The sequence below is a fragment of the Strix uralensis genome, chromosome 5, assembly GCF_047716275.1.
Source record: "Strix uralensis isolate ZFMK-TIS-50842 chromosome 5, bStrUra1, whole genome shotgun sequence".
Lineage (NCBI taxonomy): Eukaryota > Metazoa > Chordata > Aves > Strigiformes > Strigidae > Strix > Strix uralensis.
This window is the reverse complement of record NC_133976.1, coordinates 76,599,171-76,623,343: the sequence shown is the minus strand read 5'-3', so window position 1 is coordinate 76,623,343 and position 24,173 is coordinate 76,599,171. Positions and strand designations below refer to the sequence as shown.

The 24,173-nt window shown below is 39.9% G+C and overlaps 1 protein-coding gene across 3 annotated transcripts in view; it reads left to right on the top strand.

The window, feature by feature from the left end:
* Window positions 1-24,173, top strand: part of AGK (acylglycerol kinase) — a 36,428-nt gene that overhangs the window by 1,261 nt on the left and 10,994 nt on the right. The window contains exons 1-10 of one of the 3 annotated variants that reach the window (XM_074871791.1): window positions 5,640-5,784; window positions 7,716-7,755; window positions 11,695-11,774; window positions 12,876-12,951; window positions 14,316-14,408; window positions 15,357-15,389; window positions 17,378-17,472; window positions 19,568-19,637; window positions 20,422-20,501; window positions 22,588-22,645. In XM_074871791.1, coding sequence (XP_074727892.1) covers window positions 11,725-11,774; window positions 12,876-12,951; window positions 14,316-14,408; window positions 15,357-15,389; window positions 17,378-17,472; window positions 19,568-19,637; window positions 20,422-20,501; window positions 22,588-22,645 — 555 coding nt within the window. In that variant the 5' untranslated portion in view covers window positions 5,640-5,784; window positions 7,716-7,755; window positions 11,695-11,724. Of the gene's footprint in view, window positions 1-5,639; window positions 5,785-7,611; window positions 7,632-7,715; window positions 7,756-11,694; window positions 11,775-12,875; window positions 12,952-14,315; window positions 14,409-15,356; window positions 15,390-17,377; window positions 17,473-19,567; window positions 19,638-20,421; window positions 20,502-22,587; window positions 22,646-24,173 lie in introns of those variants that run through there. The other 2 variants (XM_074871792.1, XM_074871790.1) reach the window with 2 other exon arrangements.

Sequence of the window (24,173 nt, the reverse complement as noted above, 5' to 3'; positions counted from 1 at the left end):
TACTTTACTTCTTTGTTTCCTTTTGCCTAGGGACTTTCACATTAAATCAGTCTTTGTTTTGAATGGTACATCTGCTTTAGTTGCTTACTTCTTACCTGAAGCACTAAGGCTTGGTTGACTGCAGGGCAAGCAGCAAAAAAATTCTCCCACCAAACTTTTTTCTTTGTAATTGCTGATTGTACAGCAGGCTATGGTAAGATAGAGAGTAACTGTGTGAAAGTGGTGGTAACAAGGTCATGGTTTCATGTGTATGCCTACCAGACCAACAGACAGAGAAGACGTACATAGTATACTGCCATGTTGTAAGCAGAAGTATTTGTGTGCTAAACAGGTTGGGGTTTTTTTGATGCCTTTGTGTAATGTCAGTGGTTCCTTGAGCTTGCATTCCACTTTTCCCTCTGATGACTTCAACTTTGAATTCTGATAAAATAGCAAAATATAAATGAGTAATTATTTGAACTTCTAGTATTCTAGATATCTCTTAGCCAAAAGAATGAATTTAATGTACAAAATGAGGAGGATGGAATTGCTCGGTGGCATTCATACGAGGGGCTGGCTCATTGGGCAGAGCAGCCTGTGACCTTCCCAGGTACCCTGCTTACGTAAGTGGTCTCCTTACTGGTCCTCTGTTTCCACAGATACTAATGACAGCAGGGTGCACGTCAGGCCCTGGGTACTACAGACAGCTACTGAAATAAAGCATTAAGAAAAGACTGTATCTGCTCCTTGTGCATATGGAGAGTGGGCATTTGAGGAGGCCTAGAAGCAGCATCAGACACAACCAGTCTCCCCTGTATGTCTGTTGTTTCTGGGAATTCATGTACCTATGTACTGTTGGTTTCAGCTGTATTGATTTCCTGTGCAGTAACTGTGAAAACATGTTATGATCATGGAGAATGTGAAGCATACCATAGGTGATACAGTGGTGAATAAGGAGGGAAATATGAAAGGCAAACAAACAGAAAGGGAACTTTTAGTATCTAAATTTCAGTGCTTGGAGGTTATTTGCACCAAATGTAGGCATGGTGCTTTAACCCAGATGATGTAGTGGGGAAAAAAAATAATGTTTACAGATTCCATTCTTTGGTCTCCCCTTTCATCTGTAAGGGAAGATACAGCATTTCCTTACCAGGCATTGGAAATGCAAGATAGGAAACCCTGTGATGACAAACAGCTCTGTGTGACTGAAGTAGACTGGAGCACAGCTGTAAAGTACTGCTTTTAGAGATTTAAATACTGTTTGGAAGTGACAACTGTTTAGCCATTTCTTTGTGGCAGATTGTTTTAGCCAGAGAATAGAAAAACTAGGAGTGACAGAAGAACCTGATGGCAAGAGTGTGAAAATTCAGAGGTGGTCTCAGCAACCCTTTCATGGTGCTCTGTGCACAGTGAAGGCCTTACCTTGTGGCTGCTGGACAGCAAGGAATAGGCCAGGATCCCTCTCTGCAGCTTGTTTTGCCTCCAAATGTGGTAGTGGCTTTTGGTGGTGGTTTTTTTGTACATTCCCTTTTCCCAGTTTCTTTGTTTATGTACCAGTTATGCTGGGGAGCACAAGAGGTGCCCTTTGCCCCACACACAAACTGCTGCAGGCAACACTTGAAGAGGTTAATGAGGGAATTGCATATGGGCGATGTTGGCTGTGAGGCTTGCTGTTATTGACATCAGAGGCTAAATTACTATGCATGAGACATACTTGACTAGACTTATATTTGCCCTTTTACAACAGATTAAAGGTTTAGTGAAGTCTTGTGCTTCGGTTTCTGGCATCACTGGAGTTTCTGACGAAGGGGCTTGCTTTAGCACAGCATCAGTTCAGATTAGCCTCTGACTTCTTGGAATTAGCTGTCTGAGATGTTGCTCATTTATTTGCAGCTGGAGAAAATTTTTGTTTCCCACGCTGCATCCCTCTTCTTGGCTTTTCCATCCTCATGGATTTTCTAAGATTTTCTTGCAAAGAGAAGATAATTTGCTTTTTTGACTTCTCAAGTTTCATTCTTTTAGATTCAGAGGCTATGATGCCTGCATTAAGTGGAGCTATTGTAAATAACAATCTGTCTTGCAAATAAATGGCAACTCTTTTGTGGTCGTTATCTACGTGCCCATAGGGGCAGAAGAGCTCTGGAGCTCTTTAAGCTTTGGAGGATGCTACTGAACAAATATGGACAAGAGCAATGTGACCTTTTCCAGACTTGTTTCCTGTGCCTCTTCCCTGCCTGGAAATGGACCTGGGTGTCCCCCTCCTGCACCCTGCAGACTGTGCTGTGGGGGCTGATGCGGACGCCCTTGTGCTCCACAGGTTTCAGAGGAAAGAGGGGCACTGGAGTGTAACGGTTCATCGCTGAGTTAGTCTAAAGGTTGTGGATGACAGTAACTGTAAAGGTCGAGGACCTTCTTAGCCCAGTCTTGTATGATACTTTCTTCACGCAGCATTTAGTTTCTGGATCAGTGTGTTAGGCTTTCATCTTTGGAGGTGTTTGCTCAAATACTGACTGATTTAAAAGGAAGGGGTTTTTGGATGAACAGGAAGAGTAAAAAGGAAACCTTGTGCTGATTCCCCCTCCCCCATCTGTGATTCAGCTCTTCTAAGCAGGTAATATAACAGAAGGTGCCTCTTCAAAAGAGACATCGATCAGGAGGTGGCAAAGGTTTTTCATGTGTAAAATGATAGGCATTATGATTGATTGAACTACTGTTAACTAAAACCCTCTCACTATTCTTACAAAACCTTAGTGAGTCTTAAAATTCCTTTCTTTCTCATAAAAGAATGTGTTTTAAAAATCCACTGTCTTTCATTTAGGATAGCAAATACTCTTGTAGGTTTGGAGGAATAAGAAGATAACTCAGCGTTGTCGCCTGTGAGATTGCCTCCCTTTAATTTCTCTGGATTGCATGAATTTATGTATTAACACCACTTTAATCTGTCTATTTTAATCTATCATTTTAATCATACTACAGGTGCAAGGGACACCAGATTTAATGTACTAGATCAAATCTTAGAGTGTATGCAGATTGTCAGATAGACGCTCATAGACAGTAATGTACTTCTGTTTGACATACATGTGAGGTTGATTACAGATAAAGTAAAGATACCATATAATTGTTTTAAAATTTCCACCAAGTTTGGAAGCCCCTCTCACCTTTATGTCCTGGGTCACCTTTCCTGAATTGAGCTGCTGCTGTTCTTTATGTGTCCAGGTGGTGCAGTGAGTCACCAGCTATGTCAAATCAGCAGAAATCTAATCTCTGGCATGATGGACATCAGCTTAACTGGTTGTCAGGTTTGGCCAGACTGTTACAGTGGTGTCACTGGGTCATCACTTTGTCAGGATCCGGACCCTTGATATTGTACTGAGGCAGTGGACTCATCGGATGCTCAGTTTTACTCTGTATATGTTGAAGTATTGACTTTCTCCGTAGAAAATGCTGGCAAGACATCTGGGCCTTTGACTGCTTGCCAGTAATCCGAGTGTTATTGTTATCTATAATTTGAATGCTAGTCTCTGTGTGTTTGCCAACTGATAACTCACTTTGTCACCTTTCTGCATATACTTCCTGAGTGGCTGACTTTATTTCATCAAAACTTTATCAAAAAAAGGGAATATAAATTCTGAATCTGGGTAAAGCTGATGAAAACTAAGATTTGTCTTTCATGCCCTTCCAAAGCCAAGCTGGAAGTAAATGGTAATATCCAGCAAAGAGGATGCTGTGCTCTTGCTATATTGTAAGCAGCCAAAAAACTCTCTGCTAAGATAAAATCTCTTTTAGGAGTTCAGTTATAGCTCTTGAGGAGTGATCCTATATGCACAGCTTTGGTCAACTTTCTCCTTGCAGACACTGAACTGAAGAGTTTTTAGGCTGCTTCTTGCTTGAATGTACTTAATAATCTTAGATGTAATGCCCATAACCCTTTTTGAAATGGGATCTCACACCTGAGCTTTTTTTATACATTTGTAGTATGGTCACTTTTAAGGGAGTTGCTTTGGTTGACTCTAAGATGAAGGCTGTAGCCATGGGCCTCAAACAGCTTCTTTGGTTCAAGTTTGCTGTCTTCTTGTTGAGTTCATTGCTGCCCTGGCTGACCTTTCATCTTGGGAACCGTCCTTTCAGCCCTGGCTTCTGCTGGCACTGGAGCAGAGGATGCAGTCTCAGCTGGAGGAGCATACATACTAAATTGTGTGGATCTGTGTGCTTATATGTAAGAGTGTTAATTCCCTGTTCTAACTGAAAATGCATAGGACAGGAGCAGCGGCCTCCAGTCCTGTGCTGGGGATGTTACAGACAAATCAGAACAGCCCCTGTTCAAGTGGGTTGTACAGATGCTGGGCTTTCACAGCCCAGCGTGGTCTGGCAGCCTGACACGGCTGGTGTGTGGTGAACTCTAAACAGTTGCTCTTCCTTTCTTTCTGCACTGGTTCCTTGCTTTGGCGTAAGCCCACTCTGTTCTCCGAAGAGTCTGCGCTGCAGTGACTGCCAGCCTTGCAGGTTTGACTGATACCTTTGTTGAAGCAGGCAAAGGTCTGTCCATGGGTTCAGTTTTAGACATCCTCTTTCTTCCATACCCCACTGCCTCTGCTCATGCTGCTGTGTCTCCCAATTTTTTACTCCTTAAGCAAGTTGTCCCAGTTGTAAGCTGTGTGATGCTTAATTCTCACAGCAGGAAGGCAGCCCGGGGTTGGCCAGCAGATGTAATACTGCACATCTGTTTTGCTTTAAGGACAGAGTTGTGTCTGTAAGCACTTAGAGGAAACGTAAAGTAAAAATTGATTTTTAGTTTGCTGTGGATATGGTGCAAGTCAGAAGAAATCTCTGTGTATTCTTTAAGGCAGTACAGCAATTTCCCTCAGCCTCCACCTGCTCATGTTCAAGTGTTGTTGAAAAGGCTTTGTCACTACGTAATATTAGTCACTAAAGTACAAAAAGTCAACAAAATCTTATATTTATTATTAAAGTCTCTTCTTCTCTGGGAGCTGGTACACAGCCGTATTTTGATAATCTAATATGTACTGAGACAGAAGATTAGAATTTGCTTTTTTGCTATTTTTAAGATTTTTCTAGCTGTATTTATTAGTTGGTATGGCCTTCAGAGGACTTTCAAACGCAGGTGAGCCATATGAGATGAGTACAGGCAAGAGGTGTGGTACAGGAGGAGGATGCTGTTCTCCCAGATACACCCCTGTGAGTGCACTTGCGCTGTTGTTTCTTAAGTGTGAAGATAAGTGTTGACATAACCTTTTAAGGAAATAAAAATTTTCCTGTTACCTGGCATCTTTAACCCAAACTCAGATGACTTTGAAATATATGTCCTAGTTGAATCAGTGGGAATCCTATGAGTATGGCTGGGATGGCATGGGATTTTGGGTGCTGTGCTACTGGAGGGGTGAGACAAATCGCCAAATTACTGGGCAGTAAATGGTGGTTCTGGTCTCAGAACCTAAACCTTTCCTTTGACACCAATATGATATGTGTCAAGAGTAGACTTTTTGTGTTCTGTAATGCTTCAGTGCAGGAGAAAATAAACTTAAATGCTGACATCTAAAAGTGTCGAGCGTAATTTTCATGGTTAAGACTCTGTTGAGCTGAATCAAGTTTGCATCCTTGACAGGTTTTTTTGAGGGTCTTTGCAAGTTGGGACAGAGCACAGTATCTTTTGCTTGCCTTCAGAAAGTTCTGGACTCCACTTTAAAGGCAATTAACACTGCAGCATAAGGTTGCGGGCACCAGGAAAACATGCTGGCTGACGATGTGACACAGCTTGACTTCTGAACAAAATAGCATCAATGTGAGGTAAACAGATAACATGGATTTAACTAGAATTTGTTAATAAGGTTAGGACAGCAATTCTCAAATACATCAGCTGTGCAGTCATCATTTGATAGTGGAGTTTTCTTGATATCCCGTAATAATTCAGCTTTACATATTGAAATTGCAATTGCTTTGTGTTTGCTCTGGCCCCGCGTAGTCACAGAGGGAAAAGAAGTCCTTATATGAGGGCTGCCCTCAGCAGCACAGTGTGGACTTAGCCTGTCATGCTGTCTTGATTGAACTGGAATTAGTGGTGACAATGTTGTTTAGCTTGGAACACAAAATTTCTCAGAGATAGTTATTTTAACTAGTGCGCTTTCTACTGCAACCAAAACCAAGTCTGCCACTCCTTTAAGTAATATTTCAGGTGCTTAATACAAATGACTTATCGTTTGGTTTTAAGGAGCAAACATGACAGTTAAAAGCATGCCTCTAAGGAAATTTTTTTTAGACATTCCAGTTACTTGTTATCCTGGTGAGGTATTATTCACATATTTTCTTTTTCCATGCTTGAATTATTCCTTTGTCTTTTTATTATTACCAGGAATAAATTATGACTTTTTTGCTGTAGTTATTTTCTCAGAACCCAACTTTATATCTCACCTGAAGTCACCCTACTTCTCCTTCTATGGCATTGCAGCATGTTTTGGTGATGCCAGAAAGAGAAGCTTATATAGCTCCAGTGACAGATAAATACTGTAAACTTATGGAGTTGAATAGATCACACTCGTGTTTGGGTCCAGAGGTCTGACCAAGGCCTTGCCTTCTCTTCTGCCACTTCCCTCGCAGGACTTGGCCTGATGAGCCATACTTTATGGCAGGAATGTGCTGCTTTCCTAATCACTTGTTTTCCCTGGTTGGCCTTGAATCCTTTTAATTGATGTGGTGCATTCATGTTGGTATGCTGACTATAATTGCAGTTTTTTTGTACTTGATATTTTTGAGACAACAATATGCTGTCTTGCCCGGTATTGGCAAGGGCAAGCTGAAGGAGTGTTTTGGTTTTAGCAAGGAGGGGGAGTGTCTATCTAGAGGACATATGAGACTTTGGGCACTGCAGAACAGGACTCCTCCCTCTTTTGCCTGCAAGGGCCAATAGGGCATTTTTTTGTCTGAGGAAGAACGGAATGTTGTTCTTCCCTCAGTAGCTCTGTCTCCAGTCTGCTTGCCAACTGTACCCTGCTTGCCACCTTGCTAATGCTCTCTGTCACCCATGACAAGCACAAGGATTAGTCTGGATTTTATTTCTGAAATGACCATCAGTGACATATCTAATACTGATGTTTTCTTCTTTGTTTTTAAACTTCACTTAGGTGAGTTGAGTGATTTTTGCCTCTGAGTTACTGCTTTAGGCCACGCTCAGGCTTAGGTGGGTGGTAGGTGCTGCAGTAACGTGTTCAGCTTAAAAACCAGTGGAGAGGGGAGTTCACATTTACAATGCACAAAGATTTAAGTTCACAGAAGTTACACTTAAGTCTACTCTAAATCCCTTCTATACTGCCAGAATGATAAGTACCTTCAGTGTAAATAACAGGCAGCATTAACATGGAAAAACACCATGCCTTAGATCTGGAGTACAGTTATGTAGCAATTGAAAAATAAATCACAGTTATACAGTGTCTCATAGCTTATGTAATATTAGCACACTTGGCATCCTGGTCTTTGTCTTCTGCTTTTCTTTACTATAGAAAGGGTGTTTGTGTGCACATGCAGAAAAAAATTATGCATGCGTGCTTAAATGGGTGTGTTTCATCCTTAAAATGTGTTAAATAGGTCTTAAAGAACCTGTACTTTTTAATTTTAGTGCTGTCAAAGTGGGTGTAAAAATGGTATGTACCTACCTTTTAGAAATGAGCAAATTGTTTTAAACTTACACAACCTAATGTCCACTCTCTTTCTGTCTTACCTAATAGCGATAACCTGCTACGAAGAGCTGCATGCCAAGAAGCCCAGGTAATACCGTTTAAAGTGATAAAATTAGATTAAAATCTCCCTCTTATCTTGGTTGTGCAGGGCTCCAGAGATTTTCCCAGCAGGCCTTCTCTACGTGACAAGCCTTATAATGATGCATCTGTGTTCTTTTGCTAAAGTGCCAAAGGGTGGACGAGGCCTCCAGCCTGCAGCCAGGGTACTTACCTTTCATGCCCTGACTGCAGTTGCAGTGGATGGTGCAGTGGTGTCTCTGGGGTAGCTGTAGCTCCCCAGACCTCCGTTTCTGCAGGTGTAATTGCTCTGTGCCTCTGAAGTTCTAGTAGGAAGGGGATTTCTTGATAAGACAGGAAATTGAAATCTCAGATCTGCTACGATGGGTGGTCTGGGCAGAAACACTTCGTGTTAGTGCTCAGCTGGAGAGAGCTTGCCCTTGTCTACTCGATCCTGAGTGACTTTATCAAGGATACTAAGTGTGAGGCCTGACCTAGCGCTTTTGAGACCAGTGTACTGGGAACTTAATGGAGACAACCCATTTGCTGGTCACTGACAAGAAAGCTAGCGTTCAGAGAGAGAGAGAGTTATTCTGCGTATATTGACTATTGCATTTTGTACTTCGTGGCCTGCGTGGGCAACCAGCGATGAACACATTCCCATACTGTAGTGTTCCCAGAAAGAAATCTTTTCTGTAATAAGCAGTCTTTCAAAGGCGCAGGTGCTGCTGCCCATGGGTGACACCGCTGCACGGGTACTGCCTACTGGCTCTCATTACCTTGGTGATGTGCTGTAGGATTTTAAGAGTCTTTCTACCTCCCGCAAATAAAGTTTATTGTAAACCTGCTTCTCCATGCCGGATGTTAGAGATTTTGCAGGGTATAACACTGCTCCCATCATTGCTATGTACTGGGGCCTGAGAAGAATGGTGAAAATTATTTTTCTTATTAAAGAACTTTCCTTGAGATTACCCTGCTTCTGTGGTGCACCTGAATAATCCCAATTTTAGCCTTCCTGCTGTTGAGGGAAAGATATTCACAGCAACTTGATTTGGGCAATGGAACTTCATGCCAGAATGGATGTAAGGGAACTGAACTCTCATGAAAGAATAAGAAAAATCTTTCCCTGAAAATACTGCTTTCATAAATCATACTTACAGCATCGGAGTCAAATGCATTTCCAACTCATAGTATCAGTTGTTCTTGATTTTTATGTTTTCAATATTCAATTTTACTGCATAATAGCAAAATGATACAAGTTTTTTATATCACCAAAAATAGCAGTTAATTTAATACCTCGGTATTTGAAGCATGCTGACCAAATTAACATTTAAAAAAAAGGCACAGATTAAATGATATATAAGGAGAAGTTAAAAGACCTAAGTGTGTATGCTGTCAAAAAGGTGTAAGTGCTAAGGAAAGACTGGTACAAGAAGATAGTTCTGTTGTGGAAATTCTGACTTTCCTGTTTCTTAATTCCAGTCATTAAGTGATGGGATCTATTCCATTATGGCTTATTCTTATAAATGAAAGTGCAAAAACACTGTCAATAGAGCTTCCTACAATTTCAGTGGTTAAAGCCTGAGAAAATATCCTGCAGAAGACTCCTGCATTAGAAAGAATGAACCAGAAAGCCTAGTAATCAATTCTTGCTGTAATTTCCATTCTCACTGATGTGTGAGTCCCAAATACTGCTTGAAAACATGCAGCAATACAGCAGTAAGGCGATAGATGTCTGATCTGTTCTTCAAAATAACAACAATCTGTAACTGTTTGGAAAATGCTACTTGCATTTATAGTGCTGTATAAGTATTGGGAGAAAACAGAGGCAGACTCACCCAAGAAAAAGTTTAGTCTGAGTGAAGTGGTAGGTTTTTCCTATTATTTTTACATCAGATTTTTAAGTTTTTAAGCCTGTTACAGTACCAAATTGATGAGGCGCCTGCCTTCCTGCCAGAGTATCCGCTACAGCAGTACTTCATGCAAAGATTTCACCGTGCATGTCCGAATTTAAATACCAGTTTATGATGACAGCCTTGGAGTGGCAAATGATTATAGAAAGATTCTATAATAAGGAACCCATTTATCATATTTTAAACCTTTTACACCTCCTCCTCTGGAATAAGCCAGTGTCAGCTGACTGTGGGCTTCCTTTGCAGATGTGGTCTCGCTGATTGACCTTGTTACTAAACTCTCAGTGTGTGTTAAAGAGTTCCTGTTTAGCTGGCAAACAATTCAGTCTCTGTGAAGCAGGGGTAGTCGTCTCCAAAGGAATGCGGTTTCTCTGTTAGTATTCACGAAATATTATAAAGCCTTTGTCTAAAGGGTTTTGCATAGGTGCAAAGTAGCGGTTGTCGTCTTAGAATTCCAGAAATGCAATACCTGCAAGTGTGCACTTGACAAGGAAGTGGAAAAGGCATTGGCTTTCCTAAATTATACCGTCATATATATATTAATAACTATTTTTAATGTCTGACTTTAAGTTGTCTTTCCTTATGTTGTGCTGTGAAAAAATGTCTTCTAGAATGTGGCATTACTATTTTTTTTTATTTCCTGTCTTAAAAGTCAGCATTTGCTTTAGAAATGTCCCTGTATATAACATAAATATCTAGGTATATTACATAAAGAAGTGATTATGTCATCACTCATTAATTCTTTATGAGCCTTGTTAGGTTGTTTAGAGCAAGCAAATACATGCCCCTAGCAAATAATTAATTGTTTCTAACACTGTAACATGCTAGAGGTCCCCTATATTTCCCAATTCCTGCCTGGCAGTTGCAATAAAATGAGTTGGTCTGTTTTCCAGCTGACTTTTGAAAGCTTAAGAGCTATTGATTTGTTTCCTTTCATTGAAGATTCCTTTACTCTCAGTAACTTCTCTTACCTTTTTTCTTCCTTGAAGAAGAAATTTGAATGTTTTAAGCAGCATAGCCAGCTGCACACTTTTAATTGAGGTTTCCTTAGCAAAGTTGGCAATTACAAATCTAAACAGCTAACGATCACTAAATTCTACTCTGCTTTGTGTACAGTGTCCACCTTCTTCAATATAAAAATTCCTGCTAGGGGGATTAACTTTCAAGGTAAAGGGGGAAAAAAAAACAGGGACAGCTGACATTGTCTTCTGTTCAGCACAGTAGTCTTTTGTTCCTACTTTATTTCTGGGGCTTCTGGATGGTACTGCTGAATATGTTGTCATGCTAGTACTCAATGCCAGTTTGATTTGGTGTAGTGAGGATGCCTTTAGGTGACCTAAAGGAGGTTTACAGAGTGGGAAATAACATGCGTGGAAGCTTTGCCTTTTCTTGCCTCTCCTGTGCTGAAAATCTGTGGAAATAGGTACAAACAGCTAAAAGGTACAAGAGGCTGTATGGAGTAACTCCCGAAGAATTTAAAATCAAGGCACCTATTCAGAACTGGATTCAAAGTTGAAGAGGAATTAAGTGATTTTTATATGGAGACATTAGGAATTAAAAATGTCTGAGAAATAGTGAACTTGCTTATAGGTCAGGGCAGATTCTCTGATTATCTTTCATATCTTCAAAAACTTAAGCATAGGAAGTACAAAAATGAGCAGGAGAGAAGAAATTAAGTACAGAAGTGGAAAAAGGTGCAGAAAGAAGGTGACAGGCAGGTGCATGAGACTTACATAAGGAAGGAGAATCAAGTAACCTTGGAGTCAAGGATAGCTCCCTGGATCTCTGCCCATGGCAGAAAACCAGAGGTTGACAAAAGCAAAACCAAAATGGTGGTGGAATTGTAAAAATGAGCTAAAGAGTACTTGCGACAGTGGTGTGAGCTGTTGCTAAGAATGCAGGTCTTTGAATAGGAGACCTCTGCAGTGGCTGAAGGTGGACATCATTTGAATGTCATGAGACTTGAAAGCCCATTGACATTTATAGATACGCATTATTTTGAACTGTTTTACCAATGTTCTTAAAAGATAAACTGAACTCTGCTCTTTTTCTCTTAGGCTTTTGGCAACCAGCTGATCCCTTCCAGTATGCCATTGAAGAAAGCAACAGTGTTTCTCAACCCAGCAGCTTGCAAAGGGTAAAATCCCCCCTTCCCTGCACTCGTATGTGAGGCACTCTTTCTGTATTTTTTGCTCTGCCATCCACTATAAAAGCCAGCCAGATTTTTGAGCTCATTTTTGCCTCCCTCTGATGCTGAGCTGGTGCTATGTAACTATGCCAAACTTTATTTGACCAAAAATATTGGGACGAGAAATAGAACTAAATGCTTAAGTTGAAAGCATGATTTCTAAACATATGTATATTTTAAATTTTTCTTTTATCCCATGTTTTGGCCTTTGTTGTTCCTTTGTATGTGGAATTCCGTCCAAACTTTTGTATGTGATGTATCTCCGACCTCAAAAACTATAGAAATAAGAGGTTTGATTGCTTCAAGACTTGAAGTTATCTTGGATATGATGTATGTCTGTTTTTGCTGATAAGCTAAGCTTTGTATCAGTTGTATCTTGGGGAGGGGCGGGGACTTGTTAGTAACAATATGAAAGGAATAGAATAACTGACATGGAAGTGCTTGGACTTACGTGCTTTTGTTCAAAACACCCATGACTGGGAAATGCAAAGTGTTAATAAATTAAGTCTCTGACTTCTAGTCTCATGTTTCTACTTGTCGTAAGCAATTTATAGTTAATGGCGTAATTATTTTATTATGCAGTTACAGAAAATGCATCAGTCGTATAACAAAAGGTCAGATAAAATTTTGCTTCTAAACTTACTTAATAATATGTAACTAAATATTTAAAAAAAAAATGTTTCTGAAAACCTAAATGAGCCTTCTCTGTGGTCTTAAAGCCTGGTGCTCTGTAAGTCATTAATTTTCTAATAAATTTCTTTCTGGAGATCTTGTTTTGTTGGGGGTTTTGATTATTTTGGGAGAAAGCTAGATAACCTCTTCTGCAATTATTAAAACTGCAACAAAAACCTGACATGTGAGATGTGAGTCTAGAAATGTAATACATTTGAACCAAATCTCATCTTTCCTGACTGTCAGGTTGAGTGACTGATTGTGTAGATTGTATGCTCATTTTTAAGTAGATTTCTTCTTGTTATTCATTTGCTTCTTTCCTTTTAAATTTTTTTAGCCACCACACTACTGAAATTGTTTTTACTCTGTTATTTCTAGCAAAGCCAGAAACCTTTTTGAAAAGAATGCTGCTCCAATCTTGCACTTATCTGGCTTGGATGTAACTGTGGTTAAGGTAAGAACTGTTAGGTTCTGCTAATATAGTTATATTGTCTGCTCTGCTTTCTTCTCTTAAAGAATTGAAATTAAATTCTGGATGCATTTGAAATTCTCAGTTGTCCTGTAGACATCTTGTGGGAAGAAGTAAATACTGAAATATTAAGCCGGTACTTAATCTTTTTCTTTTTAGTTCTCAGTTAATTTACAAACTATGTAATGAGTTTTTAATTGCTAAAGCAGTACATGTGCTTGTCTGTCTGTCTAAAGCAGCCCTTCTATAATTCATGTTTGAGAAAAAACTCTCTAAATATTTGAGTGCTGGCTAGTGGTGCGTGCCCATCACTGTTGAAATAGTCAATTCTGCCTAAACTTGCAGAATTCAGAAGTGAGGAACTTTGATGTGCAGTGGAACTGTTCAGATTAATTAAAAATAACCTTCTATTTTTATGCTGAAAATATCTCAGTGTATCCCCAAATAATTCAATATTCCCATCGTGAAACCAGAAAACTGATCTCTAAATGATGTGAATTAGCAGAGAGGCTTTCTTTGGAAAGAGAACAAGAAGTAAACACGGAAGGATTATGATCTTTTTGCAGGTTTTTGAGGCTGTGATATGTGGATTGTTTAATAGTCACTATGTCCTAGCAGCGAAATACTCTAATATATATCTTTCTGTCTTGGAATCTTTTTCACAAGGATTAGTCTTAAAGTGCTGTTTTTATCAGTGCCTTTCTTTGGTCATTGAAAATACATAGTCCCACCCAAAGAGAAATAATTATTTTGCAAGACTTGAAACTGATGCTTTGTAGCTTCAGACCTGACCAGTTAGTAAAACAGGGCTGGGCCAGTAACTGAGGCTGAGATGTCCCTGTAAAAGACGTTCATTTTGCAGAAAATGGTTTTGATGGTTTATAAAGTCAGTGTACTCTTTACTGTTAAACCTGTTGTCAACAGCTTGTTGTCAGGCAGTAGCCTTTTAGGCAGCTGATGCTGTGTTTCAGGAGATGCACTTCAGCACTTTGTCTGCTAAAGATGTTGGGACTTTATCTGCAAGAGCATGGTTTGCTTGTGGTTTCATTTCAGTGTAAAACTGCCTGGAAATATGATTACTGCTGCGATAGTCTAGATCTCTTGAATAAGATTTACTCTGCTACCTCGTTTAGCCTGTGTCTGTGTGTGTGTTTGCACATATTGTATTAGGCAGCAGACGCGTTTTTATAAGTTGAAGACATTTCAGTGAATGTGAGTAATATACAGTACTGTGTGCCTATATGAGAATAACCATTAAGCAAATGGACAAATGTTTCTTTTTTTTCTATAGAAGAGAAATCCTAGAAATAGTCACTTGAGTTCTCATGCTTGAATTTCTGTTTCTTCAGACTGATTATGAGGGACAAGCAAAAAAGCTGCTGGAATTGATGGAAAACACAGATCTGATCATTATTGCAGGAGGAGATGGCACAGTACAAGAGGTACCGCAGGAGCTTTGTCCTTGTTTGTTGAGAATCATAGTCAGGCTGAGGCTGAGAAGATTGAGTCTGTGTAATGTAGCAACATCATAACAACCATTGCTAGAGATTTGTCCATTTTAGTATCTGTGTTTTTCGTCAATGTTATAATCTTCTGGGGACAAGAAGACTCTGCGAGTTGTTGTTAGTCTAAAAGTAATGATGGGAGTGGGAGCAGAAAGAGTATGTGACATAACTATCTTTCAGAATTTTATTCTAGAATGAGAAAATTATTTGAGGAGACATGATTCTAACTTTTTCTGTGTAATGTAGCTGTAATGGTTTAATTTTCAAAGTTCATTCTGATCTGTACTCCCCAAGAGGAATGTGTGTTTTGCTAAGTGGGAATCAAATAATTTAAAAATTAACATGCTTTGTTATCACTCCCACGTATGTATTTAATAAATGCCTATTGTCAAGATGATTAATGACAGGAGCAAACTACCAGCAGAACTGGGGGATGCTCTATTTTTCAAGGAAGGTTGTATTTTATTAAAGCATTTCCTGGAATGCTAACTACTGGCTTCATGAGGCAATGGCTAAATGAAATGCAGTGACCTTAAGAGAAAGTGGTCAGAATATATCTGCAAGTTTCTCCTGGCCTTATAATTGATTATTGTTAATTGCACACTGACCAGTGCTATTTTTGCATTATGCAGAGCATTATTCAGTGTTAAAACATTTACGCTGGCATTGGTTGTGGTGCCAGATATGCTCACGTGCACTCATAACTGCTATTTCCATCAGGTTTGCACATTGAACATGCCTCCTTTCCCATGTAAGCAACTGTAGCACCTTCCATAAAAGAGTAGCTGTTCCTTAAATCTTCTCCAAAGAATAAATGTGGGTAAGAATTTTGTAGCTTTCTACTGTAACTGAGTCTCAGAGCTGAGCATTTCCCATGTTTTTCAGGTCATAACTGGACTTCTCCGCAGAGCAGATGAGGTGAGGAAGTGTCACTTTTAAAATTTTGTTTATTTCTTGGAGGAAGTGTCTTGTGCATCACTGTGATCTCTTAGCCTCAGCTGTCTTCTATGGATATGTTGCTTACTAATCTGGAGCCAGCTAGTTGCATAGCAAGTCAGCCATGCTAGCGTCCTGCAATTCTGCCCGTTGTTCTTCATTCCTTTTCTCAGGGAGTGCAGTGGCTCCCAAGCCACAGCTTTGGGAAGTTTCCAGCGTCAGAGCAGGGATTGTGGAGAAGCCAAATGCACAACTTTCAAAGACCCATGGACCAGCTGTGTATGCTGCTTTGTTTGGCAGAAGTATCGGGCAAAAGTACATGTTTTTCTTGTATTTGTACAGGCTTGAAACCGAATTCAGTTAGGGCTGTGCTCCTATTGCTTTATGATTGCTTTGCCATTTTTTCAAGCTGTGAATATCTACCTATGCAGATGGCTGCAGAAAGCAAATTTTAACCTCTCAAGGTGGATCGCCTGAAATGGAAATGAGAGCAATTTTTCTTTTTAAAGAGGGAGGACAGTGTTATTGAAGAAAGGAGGGAATCATTGTTCCCAAAACCTTCTGGCAGAAGCTGGCAAAAACTCAATTAAATGATCCAGACAAGATTATGATGATATCCTTGGCAGCTAGAATTGCATCTGTTTAGGCAGTTGCTTTGTCTGAGTGTGACAAGAGAAACTCTGCAACCAAGTCAGTATTTTTAAAGGGGTGCTGGCTGTACCAATCCTGAGACATCAATTTTTTAAAATTTAATATTATTATAGTTGGCCCCTGAGACCTCTATAACCTAAACATACTGGAAGAAAAGTTTCAGAGGCTTTACTGGCTAGTTTTTCTTCTCTGTTTTTTGACTTACTGTCTTGATGTAGCTTGGGTTGATTTGTGGTAGAGTAGAAAATTCTGCATCCAGCACTATTTTGGGTGGAATACTGCATTGTAGTATTGCCACTGTGTCACTTTATGTCTTTGGCCAGGGAATTCTTCTTGGCCTTCATAACACTCTATCCTAGGAGTAGAGATCTACAGTTCAGCCCCCTCACTCTGTGTTCTGCTTCCTTTTTTACTTGGGTATGTCATACCACTGTTGCTTGGATAAGAAGAGCCTGTGCAGGGTATTCCAGAAACGTTGTTCCTAGCAGCCAGGGGAGCAGAGCGTGACTGCATGAGCTGCAAACAGCCTGTCGGCTGCACGCTGTAAAACAATTCTGAAGAAAATGAGAGAAAGGTATTTGAGATGTGTGAAGACTTGCAGGTGTCACAGAGATAGCAAGGGAGAAAGGGTGGGCATGAAGCGAGAGGGGTATTACTTAGTCGTTGCAGATTTGCAGTGTTGTGGTGCTGCTACCAGCAGTGCCTAGGGAGGGAGATGGTACAATGTGATATATGGTAGTTTACATTGATTTGCTGACACGCTTCAAGAAGCACAGTTTATTATGAGGTATAGTGTAATAACTTGCTCCTTCAACAAGCCCTTTTGCTGAACTGTGGTACAGAAAAATAACATGGTCAGTGACTTCCAAAAATTAGACCTTCTGCTGCTTCATGATTTGGATGCCAGAGGAATCGATTAATTTCCTTTCCTTAACTGAGAAAATCTCTTTGCCATGCAAGGTTACTCTATCAGAGGGGGATTTCTGCAATGGTAAATGAGATTCAGAGCTTGTGATGCCATCAGTATTAAGAAAGATGGCAGATTGCTGACAGAATCCATGCATTAGTTAGGACGTGGCTGCCAACCTGTGTGTAACAGTGCTCTTAATGATTACAGAGTGCTCCTTTGTACCCAGTTGGCAGTGGTGGGTTCACAGATTCGGATGCCATGTTCTGAGTCATTATGTATTACTGCCTCATTTAAGGAAGTGCCTGGCTGCTTAGTGCCAAAGGAGTGATCTCAGACACAGCTGTGATCTCCACACAGGAAGCTTCGTTCAGCTGATGCAAATGTTAATTTACTCTTCTTATGTGTCCAGGCTGCCTTCAGTAAGATTCCTATAGGATTCATACCTCTTGGAAAGACCTGCACTCTGAGCCACACGCTCTACCCTGAGAGCACGAACAAAGTCCAGTAAGTATTGCATGTTTCTGGATGGGGGCTTTTTTTGTTTGTTTTCAAGGAGCAGTGATTCTCAGTTCGCTTGATACTTTTCTTTTTCTTCTATGTTACATAGAAGTTGGCAGTCTCTGGGCAGAGCCTGATGATTCTCTGGACTTGCCTGAGTTAATGACTTCCAAAAACTGACTAAAAATTAAAAGAAGGAAATGTATGTATTATTAGAACACGAAATCATTTGCTGTGGCTAATTTCTCTGTGATCGTGTGATGCTCAGAGGTTTTCTTTAAAAAAAAGATTAAAAGGATCAAGCCTCTTAGGAATAGTCAGAAAGGATATGGCAAGGATATAGCAAGGATATGACAAAACAAAAAAAAAAAAAAAGAAGTTCTCTTTCTGTCCCTTCTCTAGTTTAAGAATTCTGGAAACCATTCTGCATATAATCTGGTTAGCACCTGCAAAGTAAAGCGTACAAGAACATCTTTATGGGAAAGACTGGATCCCATTACTGAGTTCTGCAGGGTTTCTTGCCCATCCCTGTGTTGGGACTGGTGCTGGCAACTCTCCAACAACCTGAATCTTATCTATCAGCATCCTGGATATGATCCAGTCTGACAGTATCTGTTGCCTGTATTTCAATTTGTTGTGAGATTGTTTTGTCCACTCTTAAACTAATCCTTCTTTTCCCCACACTTAATTTCTTTTTATTTTTTCCCATCTTCTCCTCCCATACTAATGAATATATTCCTCCTTGCTCCTGAAATCTGTTCACTCTGGTTCTCCCAGTAATTCATTAACATTCTTCTTTGCGGAACCCTTGCTGGTATCCATCATACATAAAACCCACGAGCCAACTGGCATAACATCCTTCATTAAAACTACCAAAGTGCTTTGAAGCTTGGCAAGATGGACAAGGCTATAATCAGCAGCTAAGATTAAAATAATAATTTATGTTTGCATTCTAAAGAAACTGTTTGAAATGAATGATCTTCTTGTCCCAAGGTAATGAACTGTGCAGGTGAGACTGCAGCATATTGGTGAATTTGAAAGGAATTTGGTCAATAGACTGCTTAACAACCCAAACCAGTAACAGAACCTGACTTAAGAAGTACAGAAGTGATATTTTAAAAAGAAATATTTGGGCTTTGGTTCCTTCAGCACCGTCTTTCCTGTGGTGTATAGGAATGGTAGAAGTCTTGCAGAAAGATAAGAATTAGGAGTAAAGGGCTGAGGGAAGAGCACCTTTATTCTCTGTCTCAGTATTCTAATCCTGATGAAGCCAAGGGCCATTTCTCCTCCTGATTCACATGAATATTGGGCTGAATCTGAAAACTGCATTTGGTTTTGGGTTTTTTTTTTCCCTATCCAGCTGAGACACTGGAAATGTGTGCAATGGGGAATTTAAATTTTACAAACTTTGAAAACAAGGAAGGGGTTTTAGTGAAATACATGCTTCAAGATCTGAACATAGACTTCTCTGTGAACTTGAACACTTTGGTTACGAAATCTTGAGTGCCATGCTTTACGACTTTAAATGAGAAAGTGCCTTAGCTATTGTCCACAACTTAATGGAGACCAAAACTACATGAGCATTGCTGATAGGTAGATTTATGTTGATTAAAAACTTCAAATTAACGTACTAAGGCAATTCAATCCCAGACACATGAATTGAGACCAGTCTCATGACTATCCCTTTCTCTCCCAGGTTGTTACACTTGCCACCAATAAAATAAAGCCATGATTTGGGTCCTTAGTGTGTTAAGTATCCAAAACAGCAAGTAACAGAGTTGGCATGCTATCTTCCAGATTAGCTGAAGAAGGAGGAATATCTGAAAAACTTAGGCTGAGAATTCCTATTGCTTTTCAGGTCTTTTGCTGTTTGTTAGGATTCAGGCTTTGTCTTGTGTTGCCATCACCCAGTTTGCTTTCTGATTTCAAGGAAGTGCAGCGCTTTGTCAGAGTTCTTTCCCTGGGGTTATTGTGTTTGCTGAAAAAAAGCCCCACCTGGACTTGTATTGGGGTTTGCTGAAAAAAAAGTGTAATTTTAAATCTTACTCTTTTCTTTCCTTCCTGTTTGTTTTCCTTTGCTTCTTTCCTGTTTGTTTTGCAGACATATTATTAATGCTACATTGGCCATTCTGAAGGGAGAGACAGTTCCGCTTGATGTCTTGCAGATCAAGGTAGAAGCATCTGCTTATTTGACACCCAACATTCCTAAAACTTCCCTATTCTCATGTTGTTCTGTTTACACAGACTGCTTTTCCTCTGTGTAATGCTGTCATGAATTTTGGTTTGTGATATCAGCAGTTCTGGTGGCAGTTGTTTCTCCACTGTATGCTATGGCATCAGGTAGTCTAAACTGGAGAAAACACTAGAATGCCTGAACAACTTTTTTTTGAGACTTGAGGAGTATTGATGAATACAAAACTTACTAACACTGGTATTTCTGTAGAAATGGTGAGAGATAACAATAGCTGTCTGAGCTGATTTAATGCATTTGAATGTATTGTGGAGTTAATAGCTTTCTTTTACAAACTGAAAAATTGAAATGGGAAGACTTTTGACTATGCCCAGTATGGTTTTTGAATATTATTTTTCTGTTGTGTTGTAGAATGGACATTTCTGCAGCGAGAACTTAGTGTCACTGTGCAAAGCTCCTTGCTTTTGGCTGACAATATCAACAAAATGAAATGGCTATTGCTGGGTGTGCAGTCAAACTCAATCAACCTCTTCAAAACTTCACCTCTCATATTCCTCTCTGGGAGCAGATGGAATGTATAATGCTTAAATTCTGTTTAGCTTTATTGCTGTTAGCTATTTATGATACCTCTTCTGTGAAATGTCACTTTTGGGATTAATCAGAAATGAGGTTTTATAAAGAAATTATATTTCTCTAGCTGCAAAAAACAAAGTTGGAAACAAGATAAGAGAAGGCAATTTTGCAATCTTTATTTTTCTTTACAGGGAGAAAAGGAACAGCCTGTGTTTGCAGTGACTGGTTTAAGATGGGGATCTTACAGAGATGCAGGAGTTAAAGTTAGCAAGTAAGAAAATACTGGTTTTTGAAACTCTACCTTTTTTAGCATCAGTTGCCTAAAACGACATACCCACCTCTTGTAAAGAAGTCTTTTTTGAGTGTAGGCATTTGACAGGCAGAGGCACCCGCTCTTGTTAGGTCTCACATAACATACATGGGAGTGTAAGACATTTCAGAATTTTTGTCATAATGTATTTCAAATGAAACATGTATTTGCTGCTGACCCGTTCTTAAGTATTTACTTTCTGCTTGCCTTCTGATGCCCACTTTTGGAACTTTATTCAGACTGTATCAGTGGGAAAAGCTCTCCCTTGAGTAAAGTCTAAGTAAAGTAATTGGCCATTGTTTTTCATCAGTTGCCAATGAAAAGACACACGCAGACTCTGTAACTCAATTCCAACAAGGGACATCAGATGCAGTAGAAATGCCCTTCAGTTCCTGCCAGAAATGGCATGGACCATGCTGTCTAATGGCTGTTCTCTGAATGCTAAACTAATAATTGTTGGGCTTTCTCCAAATGGACATTTAATATGCCACTGTCTGTGTATCAAATGACTAGCATTATCTGGTGAAGGAGCAGCAGGGCCAAAGCAGTTCACTTCTCAGACTGTTATGGAGGAATGGCAGCACATGCCTCTGCTGCACAGCTATAAGGAAATACCGTGTGTTTTGGGAATGAGCTCTTTGTCAGGAAACAAGGTAGCAGACCTCTGTAGTCTGTCTGGCAGATATTTGAGTAGGATTGAGAGATGATATGAAGTGGGGGAGATGCAGTAAATAGCCAGAGTGTTTGTCCCTGGGAAGCAAGGGACATGCTTGGTAGCTTGTGTAGGTGCTGACTTGGCTGTGCTGCAGGCTCTCCTGCTAATTGCAGCCCCAAGATTAAGGAAGTACACTTCTCTCTCTCTGTACGCTCACTAGGTTTCCTATGCATGCCCTGTTTTTTGCCTAGTGTCAGCCTTCACATCTCTTCCTCCAGCAGTTCCCTGTTGTAAGAATCTTTTGGATTCAGTGCTGGAGGCACAACAGTGCCTTTTGTATTTGCGACAGCGTGAACATTTTCAAATGTCATTCTCTTGCATGAATGTTTTTGCATGCACGGAAAATGTGCCCAGCTTGGAAAGCACTTCAGCCACAAATGAATGGGTGCTCAGAATGTGCATGGGACAAGGACCACGTGTGCTTGTCCTGTTTTTATACTTCTCCCTAAGCATCCACTTTTGGTTCCTATCAGAGATGGGTTATTGGGCTAAATGAACGTTTGGTGTATTCCAGTACAACTGATCTTATACTTAAAAGAAGGCACCTACTATGAAGGGAGTCAAGCCATAAGCCCTAGTTCCAGAAATTTGTCTGGCTATCCCTCTGCTAAGCACAGTCCTGGTGGAGACATGGTGCTGTTTTATGTTTTTGAGGTTTTATTATTTTACAGACAATTTCACGACTTAATGGGAGCGGTGTGACAGTTGCACGCCTTAGAAGCTAATGATACACTTAAATCTGCAGTACTCTTGAGCTGATGGTGTTTAATGTTCTTTGTTGACCTTCTTTGGTGGAAGACACTGATCAAAATATGTGCCAAGCCTGCCCAAATATAGTCACATCTTTAGATTCTATACAATACTTTATGGCTGGCAGGATTTTTATTTTGTGAAACATTGATTTTGATCTGGGAATCCTTTGGGGCAAATTGATGTTTGCTGGCTCTGTTCTTTTTGTCACTGAAGCTGTTAATTTTTGTTTGTTTGTTTCCTCCAACCTCATTCTTTATTGCTTATTGTGGAGTTGCATGCCACTGGCTGTTAGACCACAGACCTTTAAATCATTCCAAGTTGTGTCACATAACTAGGTAAAATTCTGCTCCTGAGATATTATACATTTTGGTGATCTGTAGCTCAGGAAAGCGATGTCACTGCTAAGGTGCTGGTGATGTGTAGAAACTATCTTGTAGTATCACTAAAGCTAAAGGTTGTAGGGGAGTACTAACTTCAGTAGCAAACAAGGCTGTGTGCTCTGACTTCATGCAAGATTTCTCCCTTTCCCAGTATCGACCCCTGGATATCTTAGAAGTTCTGTCTGTGTTCTTTTTTCAGGTACTGGTACTTTGGACCTCTGAAAACCAAAGCAGCTCACTTTTTCAGTACATTTAAGGTAATTGCAACAAAAGTGTTTTTGTAGTTGGGAAATGAAAAGTCTGACTATGCTTTGTATAATTTATCTGCAAGTTCTGGTAACAATATAAAATGTGAGTGAAAGTCGACTTGTTTAAGAAACCTGCCAATTGATAGACTTAGCTTCTGAAGAGATGAAGGGGAGGAGGAATACTTAAAAAAAATGATTCTTTACTAAGGATCTGTTGCTGCGAGATCACCAGGGGGAGCCAGTAACCACCTTTGAAACTGGAGAGCAGTAGTGGTGCTGAAGATAATCGTTAAAGTGCTCTCTCACCTTTTCTCAACAGTCTTTCTTATGATAACATTTCATTCTGATTTATTCATCTAGCAGAAGTGGCTATAATTAGCCTGCTCCTGCACGGTGATAATCAAGCTTCCATATGTAGTAAAATGAACATGAAGATTAATAGCTTATATCTCATCTTAAACTTCTCTGCTGCTTAAAATTGTCCCTGGAAAGATTAAAATTTGACCTGCATGAAAGGTGAGGCATTTTCATTCACGTGCTTTTCCTGTTCTCTGAACATACAAGAAGCCTCATGAAAGGCTGTGGAAATACCCAGGAGCTGCTACAGTAGATCAGATTCTGCAGTCCAGCCACGCTGTCTGTGATAGTGCCCGTGCTTCCTTTATAGGAAGCTCCTGTAAAGGGGAATTAAGTTGTAATGTGTCCATGAGATTTGAGATGATGATTCTGTGTGCTGGCATTCCAGGTAGAAACCTGCTTTTCACTTCTCTCCAGCCCTTTCTCATTTTGTTGAGTACTTAGCCTCAGTTAGTGGCAGTGATAGTGGATTTCACTGGTGAGCTATTCATTGTGCATTAAAAAGATCTGTTTGACCTCCTGAAGGTTAAAGAGAAGTGCCCACTTTTTCTGCTATTAAGATAAAAAAGTTTCTACCTGATCTCCCCTAATTGTGGTATTCATTGCTTTATGTGCTTCTTATGTTATCATTTTGTTAATTTCCATAAGAAATGACTCCAGCCTGTTGAGCTTAATCTCTTCCTAGCCTGTCTTTGCTGCTGTCCACTTCATCTTTTCTGGTTTTGCTGTAGCTGTCGTTTGAAACAGGATGACCTATAGCTGAAAACAGTGTAAGGGAAAAGAGCTCACCTCTGATATTGGCAGGGGCATTGTTATGAGTGTTATCACCTTTTCTAAAATATACAGGCTTAAATTATCACAGCATTGCTGCTTTTAATCATTAATGCTTATTGTTCGTGTATTGCCCTACTGATGCAATCTCTGTTTGTCCTGTGTATTATGTAAGTGTGATAGTGGAGTCTTTCCTTGCTCTCAGAAGTGTGAGGTAAATTAGCTTAACAACCTGTGCTGTATGATCCAAAACTACTTCTAAAGTTTTGTGCGTAGAAAAATAATTGTATCAAGTACGTGTGGGTCCTTGACTGGGTTGTTTTAGTATAAAAAACAAGCATATGATTCCTTCCATAAGTCCTATGTTCTGAGCACTTCAGAAATTATTTTTAAAACAAAATGAGAGAGA